This window comes from Barbus barbus, assembly GCF_936440315.1.
Source record: "Barbus barbus genome assembly, chromosome: 36".
In the NCBI taxonomy this organism is placed as follows: domain Eukaryota; kingdom Metazoa; phylum Chordata; class Actinopteri; order Cypriniformes; family Cyprinidae; genus Barbus; species Barbus barbus.
Genome location: NC_136714.1, coordinates 8,326,405 through 8,339,103, shown reverse-complemented (window position 1 = coordinate 8,339,103; position 12,699 = coordinate 8,326,405). Strand labels below are relative to the sequence as shown.

The window sequence follows — 12,699 nt, the reverse complement described above, 5'->3', positions numbered from 1 at the left end:
GAGTTGTGAACGGAGAAGTTGTACTTTCTGATTTCCGCGACTCTTGCGCAGTGTTTGCTGTCTTTATTGCTGTTAGATATATTTGTCAAATACGTTTTAGATATTTGCATGTGGTAACAGAAAGACTATACATTCAATAATTTATGTACTGCTTAATACAGCGTCTGTATGTACAAGAATATTCAACATAAGCCTGTACTATTTAAATATCAATAAAATGGGGTCTATATTTTTCCACTTTATTTTGATAAACATGACAATTTAATTCATAAATAAATGGGTCATTCTATGGAAATGTCAATTTTTCTGTCCCTAGCCTTTACAGAAATATTACACTTGAATATATATACATTTTTTAAAAATGAAACAATATGTTATTTGAACAATTACACCTTATTGAGCCATCAATGTGGCAATATTTGTTTTTTAATTAATTATAAAGAATTCCAAGCACCACAAAACTGCTTGTCCCCACAGCAATGATGAGCAGCAAGTGCTTTATTTTGAGGTCCAAAATATATATAAATGCTGAATAAATATTATAAAATATATAATGAAAACGGTGGTCCCATGGAGTTATGTCACTGGTGTTATACCCTTCAACAAAAATCATTTATTTTGAAATAAAAATCACACTGATGACATCACTTGACTTCCTTCTTCCTATTTTCTAAACATCTATGAAAAAAGCCCCATGTTATGTCCACTGTTTCTTATTCTTGAACTGGATAATACTTGGTTTCTTTTCAGACCACTTGCATTTATGGATGTGAAACTTGTAATATGAGAATATTTATTATAAAAAATATGACTTGTGTCCATGCAATTTTTCCCATAGTAAAAAAATAAAATAACAAATTATGACATTTGACATTTTTTTATTGCAGAATAATAACACTTGCATGAACATTTACAGTGTACTCACTATTACAATATTAACAGCAACTGAAATAAATAAAATAAATTATCCAGGGAATAAACCGAAATAAGTGAAAATATTTTAAGTAGGCTATATTTTGTGTGGAGACGTAAACGTTATCATACACATCTGAACGCAAATCTATAACATTGCTGCAGGTTAGCCTCCAACCATCTAAAGCAAAAATGTAGAATAACATCAGTGATGTGATCTGAGACTCTTTCGAACAGAATTCTGTGAAATTCTGTTTCATATTATCACCACATGATCTTGTAGTGGGAAGTTGTGGCCTAATAGTTAGAGAGTCAGACTTGTAACCCAAAGGTTTTGGTTTTGAGTCTCAGGTCCGGCAGGGATTGTAGGTGGGGGGGAGTGATTAAACAGCGCTCTCTCCACCCTCAATGCCATGACTGAGGTGCACCCCTAACTACTCCTGGGGCGCCTGCAAACAAAATACCTGCCCACTGCTCCAGGTATGTGTTCACAGTGTGTGTGCGTGTTCACTGCTGTGTGTGTGCACTGTGCACTTTGGATGGGATAAATGCAGAGCACTTATTCTGAGTATGGGTTACCATACTTGGCCACATGTCACTTCACTTTCACTTTAGTGTGTTAGATACAACTACAAGGTGGAACAAATCCAGTCTATCACAGTGCAGATGGTATATACAGAAGAATCTTCTAATCACTTGCATGAATTGCAGCTAACTTTTTTTGCTGTTGGTCAGGAGTGCCTCTTCACCAAATGTCTCATAGATTGGGCACTTGGGCACAATTTTTTAAGCTATGTTGTATGCATGCTGCTATGACAAGATGACGGCAGATGACAAAAATATCTAAATAGAACAGAACAGAACTACATATCCCATAAATAATTCATTGGAATGCATCGGAAAGTATCTCTTCTCTTTCTCTCTTTCCAGGTTTGTTGAAAAGAGCTGCCAACTATACCAAAATAAGTATTGTCATTTATATTCAAAACACATCAAGCATGTCTAGATTTTTGACTTTGATCTTCACAATTCTAAATCAATCCATCTAGATAAATAATTTAGCAATGTCTGTTATATGATGTTTTCTGGAGTGTCAGGGACAGGAAAGAAAAGAACTCAGAATGCTCCATCTTGTCAATAAACCTAGTCCAATACTGTTCAGTTCAAATTGCGAATTTATTTGACATGATATGAGATATACATACATATACACAAGAGATAATGAGGGCGCTTGTCATGGACAAAATGACATTCATCACATTGTCGATACAAACAAGGCTCACTACAAATGAGTGATCATAAACCGTGTGCATAAGAATATTAGGCCCACAATAAGGCCCCCCTAAAAAGGGCTTAGTAGCATGCCTGATATAAATTATCATTATGGGATTAAGTGTATTTGAGTAAAGATTGGATGGATTTTTGCACTTTCTCATTAATATAATTTTAGCATGTGTAGCATGTACTTAAGTGTATTTATTTGCAAAAACTGTTGGACAGGAATATTCTGAATGCCATATGTTCATACAATCATATTATATTCACAGTTCACAGGTTAGAAGCATGAAAAACTGTTTTACATACAATAGAAAATATTAAAAATAACCAGGGTGCGATTTGTGAAAAGGGGGGGATGCTTTTGAAAAAAAAAAAATCTCTCCCGATAGGTGGAAGGTAAACGTAAGGATATAGCCTAAGTAACCTAATGTTAGTGTAATCTGTTAATAACGCACATCATAAACCTGTCTTTTTAGGCAAGTATATGGGTGTCATCTCATGAAATGTTTTTAATCCGACTGAAAGTCTATTAAAAGCATTGTAAATTAGGCTTATTAATTGTAATGATTTCATTTCCACGGTTATTCAAGCAACGAATAAATCATATAGAGAAAGCGAGCAAAGAGCTTTTTGAAACTCTGAGTCAGTTAAACCATTGAGTAGCAAAATGATTCACTGTTTCGAAGCGCTCCAATCGGATCGCGTATCACGAATCATTTGATTTAAATCGGGACCTCGGAGCGAGATTGCGGGATGTTTTTATTCCCACCGGGGATGAAAATAATTCAGCAGAGGCAGGGATGCATAAACCAGGGGTGGGGGGGTTCCTGACAATAATAATTATAGGAATTCATCAGAATTTACTTTTAGATGATCAAAAAAAAAAAAAAAAAACACTGTATATTGATAACCTTGACATGCCAATCCAGGCACATCATTCAGTGTATACATTTGTTCTTCCAACTATAGTGTTGTTTGTTGTTCAACTATCAACCAACTGATACAGTTCTTGATCAGAAATAGACTGAACAAGTGCCTAGAATGCTTTTAGATTGTTTATTCTTTTGTACTGGTGACTTAATCTGGATGGTGTGTGTTTGGTAGTTTGTGGGGACAGAAGAGAGTAATGCAACTCTCTAGATTCTGGGACATTCATGTTTTATGTTTATCATATTTTTCAGTATTTTGTTCCTCGTGTCTCTGTCCACAGTAAAAACCAGCTCAGAACTATTCAAATATCCATTCAAATACAAGTGAAACCACAATTCTTTTATATTTTTTTAAATGTGTTATTATTTCAGCAAACTGCAAATTAAGTATATTGTTTTAACTATGTTAAAACATATTAAATATTATAATCTGAAATCACTTTCACTTTCTAACTAAATAATTTGAATGTCTTTTACAATTAACAGATTTATTCTGATTCTAAGCCACAGAAGGAACTGTTTTACTGTTGGTTTTTGAAGCAATAGTGTGTCTACAAAATGCTCTCTTCATTGACTCTTGCAGCTCTTTATTCCTCAAGCTGTAAATGATGGGATTCAGCAGAGGTGTCAGCACAGAGTACAGTACAGCAATGACTATACGAACATCTGGGTCAAATCTAGCTACCCGATATGAGATATACACAAAGGAGGCTGAAATATACGAGATACACACCACTATCAGGTGGGACACACAAGTGGCCGCAGCTTTGAGCTGCTGTGCCTTGCTCATTTTTATCATAGCTTTGCCAATACATATATACGAAATTAAGATGAGAAGGAACGTACTGATAATTGCAAAGAGGGCAATTGTTAGGGAAAAAATGCTATTCCTGGTGGTGTCAATACAGACAAGGCTCAATACAGAGGAGTGATCGCAGAACATGTGCCTAACGATATTAGGCCCGCAATAAGGCAGCTGAGTAGCCCAAATAGTTGTAGGCAGCACTGTACAAGCCCCAAAACCCCAAGAAGCAAATATCAACAGAATACAGAGCTGTCTGGTCATGATAGTCGTGTACCGCAGGGGGTTACAGATTGCAACGTACCGGTCAAAAGCCATCACGGTCAACAAAGCACGCCCTGTCACTCCAATTGAGAGAAAAAAGTACATCTGAAAAAAGCATCCTGTCTTAGAAATGGTTTTGACCTCAGTCAGGAACACTGACAGCATTTTGGGAATGGTCACTGAAGTGTACACAATATCAGAAAAGGACAAATTATGAAGGAAAAAATACATAGGAGTGTTGAGCTTGGGATCAGTTCTAACAAGGTATATGATCATGCTGTTTCCACTCAGAACAAAAACATAAACAGTGAAGAAGATGGGAAGCACATATCTGTCCTTCAGTCCATCGAGGATGAAATATTCCACAGGCCTGCTGGTGTTCATTGTGCTGATACGAAAGCATGCAGATCCTGACCTGGTCAAGAAAAATAAGTGAGAAATAAAAGTAAAAAAAAAAGTTTATTCCTCAAGATTTATTCCACAATGTGCAATATAGAAGTGTCCATGCCAATAAAGAGCCTTTATATTAAAGACTTTACATTCCATATCATTATGTTTTATATATATATATCTAATAATACAATTATTTTTAAAGTGTTTAAATATTAAAATGTCTGACAGTTTCTGAAGAGAAATTCAACTAACCTTACAATAGAATATGAAGTAAAACGAAGTCAGTAATATACATAATTATCATTCATAACACAATTCAATTCTGTAGTTTAGTTGAGTAAGAGGCAGCTGACAGTCGGTAGGTCAGTGTTGTCACTCTGGTGTCTTCCTATGCAGCAAACATTTAACACTGAATGGGGGCTTTAAATGCAGTAACTTTCTAGAAGGAAACAACATATGGTGTTTTTTTTAAACATTTTAATTGGCCACTTTCTATGCCAAGATGATGTTGTGCATTATATATCCTTGACAACATCTCTCATGGTGCATCATTAAAAGTGACAACTAATATAATAATATAATATAATATTATTTATTTATATTATTATCTACTATCACTTTGCACATTTGTATCTTAGCCTTTAAATCTACATATTATATATACAGTACCTTTTTACCTACATTTCACTGCTGGTTATACCCTGTATAATTGTGTATGTGACAAATAAAAACTCTTGAATCTTGAACAGTATATATATATATATATATATATACACATGAAATACACGGTGGAAACCAATGTTTTGAAACCTTTTGTAAAATCTTCCATTCTTGCTTTAACATATTTTAATATTATTTTCTAAGGTTGCATAAAACCCTGAAAAATAAAATAAAATGAATAATAAAAGTAAAATAAAATATAAATAAAAATAAAAAAACCTAAGTAATCTTTTGATATTTTTGAATTTATTTATTTATGAATTAAAGTTATACACATATTTTTCAAGTCAAGTCAAGTCACCTTTATTTATATTTTTTAACTATGTAAATTGTGTCAAAGCAACTGCACAATATCACAAAAGGAAAATAGTGTGTCAATAATGTAAAATGAAAAGATTAAAAAAAAGATTTTCAGTTAAAGGCATTTCATTATTGAATTCAGTGATGTCATCATCCAGCTCAGTTCAGTTTAAATAGTGTCTTTTGCAATCAGGTCGACGATATCGCTGGAAATGAAGTGTCCCCAACTAAGCAAGCCAGAGGCGACAGCGGCAAATAACCAAAACTCTATCGGACAGAATGGAGAAAAAAACCTTGGGAGAAACCAGGCTCAGTCGGGGGGCCAATTCTCCTCTGGCCAAATGAACCAGCAGTTCAATTCCAACTGCAGCAAAGTCAGATTGTAAGGGCTCAACTGGTTCCAGTGGTCTTTCCCAATGGCTGTCTAAGTGGCGGGGTCCTCACTGGGGATCTGTCTCTGGCGTTCATCTCGGTGTCCTGGTCTCCGTTGACGTTCAGGGCTGTAGAGGTCGTCTCTGGGTGCTGATCCACCATCTGATCTGGATATGGACTGGATCTGGTGACTGCAGTGACCATCTGGGCTGGATACGGACCGGATCGGGTGGCTACGGTGACTGGGGATATGTCCCCGAGGCTCATTCAGGTGTTCGGCCTCCACTGACGATCAGGGCCACATACATCATCTCCCGGCGCCAATCCACCATCTGATCCGAACACGGACTGAGAAACAGAATAGAAACAGACAAATATTAGTGTAGATGCCATTCTTCTTATGATGTAACGAGTACATCATGTGTTATGGGGAGTGTTCCCAGTTCCGGTTTATCTAATTAATGCAGCCTAACAATCCTTTAACGGATTTGAATAATAGAAGTGTATTAGTGTGTTACGTGTAAGCCAGGTTAAAGAAATGTGTCTTTAATCTAGATTTAAACTGGCAGAGTGTGTCTGCCTCCCGAACAGTATTAGGTAGATTGTTCCAGAGTTTGGGTGCTAAATAGGAAAATTTTTATTCGATTTTGATATTCTAGGTATTATCAAATGGCCAGAGTTTTGAGAACGCAGCAGACGTGGAGGACTATAATGTGATAAGAGCTCACTCAAGTACTGAGGAGCTAAGCCATTCAGGGCTTTATAAGTAATTAAAAAGATTTTCAAATCTATATGATGTTTGATGGGGAGCCAATGCAGTGTTGACAGAACCAGGCTAATATGGTCGTACTTCCGGGTTCTAGTAAGGACTCTAGCTGTTGCATTTTGGACCAACTGTAATTTGTTGATCAAGCGTACAGAACAACCACCCAATAAAGCATTACAATAGTCTAACCTTGAGGTCATAAACGCATTAATTAGTATTTCTGCATTTGACGTTGAGAGCATAGGTCGCAATTTAGATATGTTTTTGAGATGGAAAAACACAGTTTTACAGATGCTAGAAACATGGCTTTCAAATGAAAGCTTGCTATCAAACAGCACACCTAGGTTCCTAACTGATGAAGAAGAATTGACAGAGCAGCCGTCAAGTGTTAGATAGTGTTCTAGGTTATTACACGTGGGGTTTTTAGGTCTGATAATTAACTGTTTTTTCAGAATTTAGCAGTAAGAAGTTACTCGCCATCCAGTTTTTTATATCGACTATGCATTCTGTTAGTTTCTCAATTTGGTGTGTTTCACTGGGCCGCGAAGAAATATAGAGCTGAGTATCATCAGCATAACAGTAAAAACTGACACCATGTCTCCTGATAATATCTCCCAAGGGTAACATGTAAAGCGTGAAAAGTAACGGTAGTACTGAGCCTTGAGGTACTCCGTACTGCACTTGTGATCGATATGATACCTCTTCATTCCCTGCTACGAACTGATGGCGTTCAGATAAGTACGATTTGATCCATGCTAATGCAATTCCACTAATGCCAACAAAGTGTTCTAGTTCTGGGAAGTCGTGGCCTAATGGTTAGAGAGTCGGCCTTGTAATCAAAAGGTTGTGGGTTCGAGTCCCCGGCCAGCAGGAATTGTAGGTGGGGGGAGTGAATGTCCAGCGCTCTCTCCACCCTCAATACCACGACTGAGGTGCCCTTGAGCAAGGCACCGAACCCCCAACTGCTCCCCGGGCGCTGCAGCATAAATGGCTGCCCACTGCTCCGGGTGTGTGTTCACGGTGTGTGTGTGTTCACTGCTGTGTGTGTGCACGTTGGATGGGTTAAATGCAGAGCACGAATTCCGAGTATGGGCCACCATACTTGGCTGAATGTCACTTCACTTCACTTCACTTCACTAGTATATTTAAAAGAATGTTGTGGTCGATAGTGTCGAACACAGCGCTAAGATCCAATAGAACTAATAAAGAGATACAACCATGATCAGATGATAGAAGCAGGTCATTTGTAACTCTAATGAGAGCAGTCTCAGTACTATGATATGGTCTAAATCCTGACTGGAATTCCTCACAAATACTATTTTTCTCTAAGAAGGAATATAATTACGAGGATACTACCTTTTCTAGTATTTTTGACAGAAAAGGGAGATTTGAGATCAGTCTGTAATTAACTAAATCTTTGGGGTCAAGTTGTGATTTGTTTTTATGAGAGGCTTAATAACAGCCCATTTGAAGATTTTGGGGACATATCCTAATGACAGTGATGAATTAATAATAGCCAAAAGAGGATCTATGACTTCTGGAAGCAGCTCTTTTAGTAGTTTAGATGGAATAGGGTCTAACATACATGTTGTTGGTTTAGATGATTTAACAAATTTATACAATTCTTCCTCTCCTATAGTAGAGAATGAGTGAAATTGTTCCTCAGGGGATCTATAGTGCACTATCTGATGCGATATTGTAGCTGATGGCTGCATGGTTACAATTTTATCTCTGATAGAATCGATCTTGGAAGTAAAGTAGTTCATAAAGTCATTACTGCTGTGCTTTTGGGAAATGCCAACACCTGTTGATGCTTTATTTTTCGTTAATTTAGTGACTGTATTGAATAAATACTGGGGGTTATGTTTGTTTTCTTCTAGAAGAGATGAAAAGTAATCAGATCTAGCAGTTTTTAATGCTTTTCTGTAGGATAGGGTATTTTCCCGCCAGGCTATACGAAATACCTCTAGTTTTGTTTTCCTCCATCTGCACTCCATTTTCCGGGCTGCTCTCTTTAAGGTGCGAGTGTGCTCATTATACCACGGAGTCGGAATGTTTTATTTGAGCTTCCTTAAGCGTAAAGGAGCAACTGTATCTGAAGTGCTAGAAAAGAGAGAGTCCATAGTTTCTGTTACATCATCAAGTTTTTCTGCGCTGTTGGATATGCTGAGGAATTGAGATAAATCAGGAAGATTACTTACAAAGCAGTCTTTTGAGTAGAGGTGATGGTTCTACCATACTTGTAACAAGGTGTAGAATTTACAGTTTTAGCTATATGGAGTTTACACAAGACTAGATAATGATCTGAGATATCATCGCTTTGTTGCAGAATTTCAACACCACTAACATCAAATCCATGTGACAGTATTAAATCTAGAGTATGATTTCGACAACGAGTAGGTCTGGAAACGTGTTGTCTAACCCCAAAAGAGTTCAGAATGTCTATGAATGCTGATCCTAATGCATCTTTTTCATTATCGACATGGATATGAAAATCGCCAACAATTAAGACTTTATCTGCAGCCAGTACTTACTCAGATAGAAAATCAGCAAATTCTTTAATAAAATCTGTGTGGTGCCCTGGTGGCCTACAGTAGCCATCACAGGGTATTTATCACTAACACATGTTTCTAGATAACGTTATACGCAGCACCATAACTTCAAACGAGTTATACTTAAAGCCTGCCCTCCGAGAAATACTGAGAATATTGCTATAAATTGTAGCAACACCTCCCCCTTTACCTTTCGGACATGGCTCATTTTTATAGCAGTAATCTTGGGGGGTGGACTCATTTAAAGTAATGTATTCATCTAGTTTTATGTTTCTGTCAAACAGAGCAAATCTAGATTATTATCATTGATCAAATCATTTACAAAAAGTGCTTTTGTAGAAAGGGACCTGATATTCAGTAAGCCAAGCTTTATCAATTGTTTCTCTGTATTGTAAACATTTTTTATTTGTTGAACATCAATTAAATTGTTACTCTTAATTTGGTTTGGACGTTTTCTGTATTTTCTAGTTAACTCTAAGACTATGTGCCATATTTCTAGAGAGAAGAGCGGCACCACCCCAGGAGGGATGAACACCATCTCTTTTCAACAGGTCATGTCTGCCCCAAAAACTTGTCCAATTGTCCAATAGACGCGAATGGAAACGCGAGTAACAAGCTAACCGGCTGATGCGCTGCATTCGCGGTTTTAAAAGACGAACGATCAAATTAGTTAGATTAGTTTGATAGATAATATCAGAAATATGGTGGAAATTAAGTTATATATTATCACTTTAAACAACAGAGGGTGAAAGTAAGGTAAAGATTCAATAAAAAAGGGGAGCTACAAACGCAAACCTCTCAGCAGTACAACAGACAGGGACATACTGAAGCAATCGATCACAGATTTCAGAGTATATTTACATATGAATGAAGATTAGCCTTGCATAAGATATTAAATTGGGACAATCAATTTCAGGCCCAATTTACATCATGATCTAGTCCTTTTATTTTTAGTGTGGCAGATGTAAATTATAATGACAAGTAGGATATTTACTATGACTCTAGCTTCATCTAGTGTTGAAGAAGGAAAGTAACAACTGGAAATATTACATTAACAAGGTGGAGACATTCAATACATTCAGTACACTAAATTAATGTGTGCAGGCTTTGGAAAAATCTGAGGCACAAATATGTTGTTATAAAGTACTTCACACGTGATTTCAGGCTGAGGACCATTCTGATTAAAAGCCATTTTAACTAGCATGATTAAACATCATGATATAATTAGCTGTAATTAATTTCTTGCAGTTTAATAATTACATTTAAATCTATCCACTGCAATTTAAAGTTAATTTGATGGCACTGCTACCACAGCATTTGGAGAATGGCATACTGCTGAAACTGAAAGAAAAGAGCTTTTGAACAATAGATGTGGTCAGTGATTTATGCTTCACCCCAGATTTGGCCTTTTGAGTGGCATATTGTAAATACACCTGTCAGTTTGACTGCCTGTTTGCGAAGGATCCTCTATCTGACCTTCCTCCAAACTGTCTTGCCACGACACGCATGAGCACTCTTGATTACTAGAATCAAAGCTTCTCCTGCGTCAGCAAGAAATATGGCACTGCAATGAAGTCAAAACTGCAAGGCCAGAAACCAGCTTACCCTGCAAAGTGCAGTCTTAGTGATAAGGAAACTCTCAAGTTGAACTTTTAGTATTAGCATTTAAAAAAAGATTGAAAGATTGAAAGCACAGGTAGGATACCTGTATAACTATTAGATTCATATTCTTTATGGGAAAATATCCAGGAATGGCATTATACACATTGCCTTTCAAAAGTTCTGGGTGAGTAAAATTTTAACTTAAAATATTGTGAAAAAAAGTAATATTGTGAAATATTGTTACAATTTAACATCAATGGCTACTGTCAACTGTATTCTTTAAAATATTTTATTTTGTGTTCAACAAATGATTAAAAGAATTATCACTTTTGGCTGAACTATACAATTACTATTTTTAAGGCATATTTAGAAAGTTTCAGGAAGGCTCTGAAAGTTGTTTGATAAGCCTCAATTTATGTGATGTAGTTTTTATTTCTACTATCCCTCCTGAGGTCTCTATTGAAGCCAAGAGCTAATTAACCTAACCTTTGCTGTGAAAGCACACAGAGTAAAAGGTTAAATGGTGGGGTGTAAGAAATAATGAATATTTAATATTGTGATTTTGATCATTTATGATAGACTTGGCCCCTATATCAAATCTTTCATTTCTGACTGCAGAGTTATTAATATTCATTAACTAAATCAATTGCATCCTATCATTAAAATGGGTTTTAAATAGATAGGCCTATATCTGAAACAGTCAGTGTTATTGTGTATTTGGCTCCATTTGTCATTCTGATCTGAATTCAACAGCTTTCCATTAATCTTTTCCCCATATACTGCAAGTATCTTCTCTCTACTGTCTTATTTGTTTACATTGCAAACATCATGTTTAATACTGTAATATACCTGCTTTAATTAATTGAGAGCAGTAAAAACATTAGTAAGGACATTCAACAAAATCTGAGTGCATCCATGTCATAAAAATCCTGGATGGCTACAGAGGTCTATTTTCCCTACAGGCAAAACACATTAGTTTGATGCTAAAATAAGGTAGTATATTAAGCTAAAATGTTTTTTATATGCATTAATTATTAGTAATAATTGGATTGACCTTACAGTACATCTCACTTCTATAAAAATAACGAAAATGTTTAAGTGAAAATAAATTCTGCATTAATACACAGCCGATCATGTCTAGTCTAGGCCTATACAAACGCTGTTTATTTAGTTTGAGAATAGCAGAGATGTATTACGTTAATTACTGTCCCATTACTCATCCCTCATTTAGAATTAATCTGGATTCATGAGAAATACAACAATAAAAGAACAACTGAGACACTGTATGTCTGGCCTGTGTCATCAACATCAGTGTCAATTACTTTTTTAAGAACTACACAGACATTTATGCACGAGGCCCCTGGTGTCTTTCATACCATACAATTCATACAGCTTTCCCTATAATAAGCAAACTCATAAAGAAGACCATGATGAAGAATATCCACATAAAGAAGTGATCCATGACTTTGGCAACTTTCCGCCACTCCCCATTTCGTCTCTGTGTGGCCTTCTGTTCATGATAAACGTTAGCAATGTACTCGATATTCCTCAGGATATTTTGCTGATGGAATAAACACTGACTTTCAACATGTGTTTCCCTCTTCTTGACTGATTCTTTCCCAGTTGATCTGCTCTCACTCACTCTCTTTGCTGTAGCTCCTGTAACCTCTCCATGATCGATGCCCACACAGGTACATTTATCCAGCCAGTATGGCACTCTTTAGCTTGCCGGGGAGATAAGGTCGGACTGACATCTTCATTTAATGGATCTTTTATCTTCTGTGAACACCCTTCACCAGTTCAAACACC

The 12,699-nt window shown here is 36.4% G+C and overlaps 1 protein-coding gene across 1 annotated transcript; it reads right to left on the bottom strand.

The window, feature by feature from the left end:
- Positions 1-3,618: 3,618 nt before the first annotated feature.
- LOC306855578 (olfactory receptor 6N1-like) lies at positions 3,619-4,569 on the bottom strand (the record flags this gene model as incomplete). Its single annotated transcript, XM_079394342.1, has 1 exon — positions 3,619-4,569. The coding sequence occupies one exon, from the start codon at positions 4,567-4,569 to the stop codon at positions 3,619-3,621; it is 951 nt and encodes a 316-aa protein (XP_079250468.1).
- Between the last annotated feature and the right edge of the window lie 8,130 nt (positions 4,570-12,699).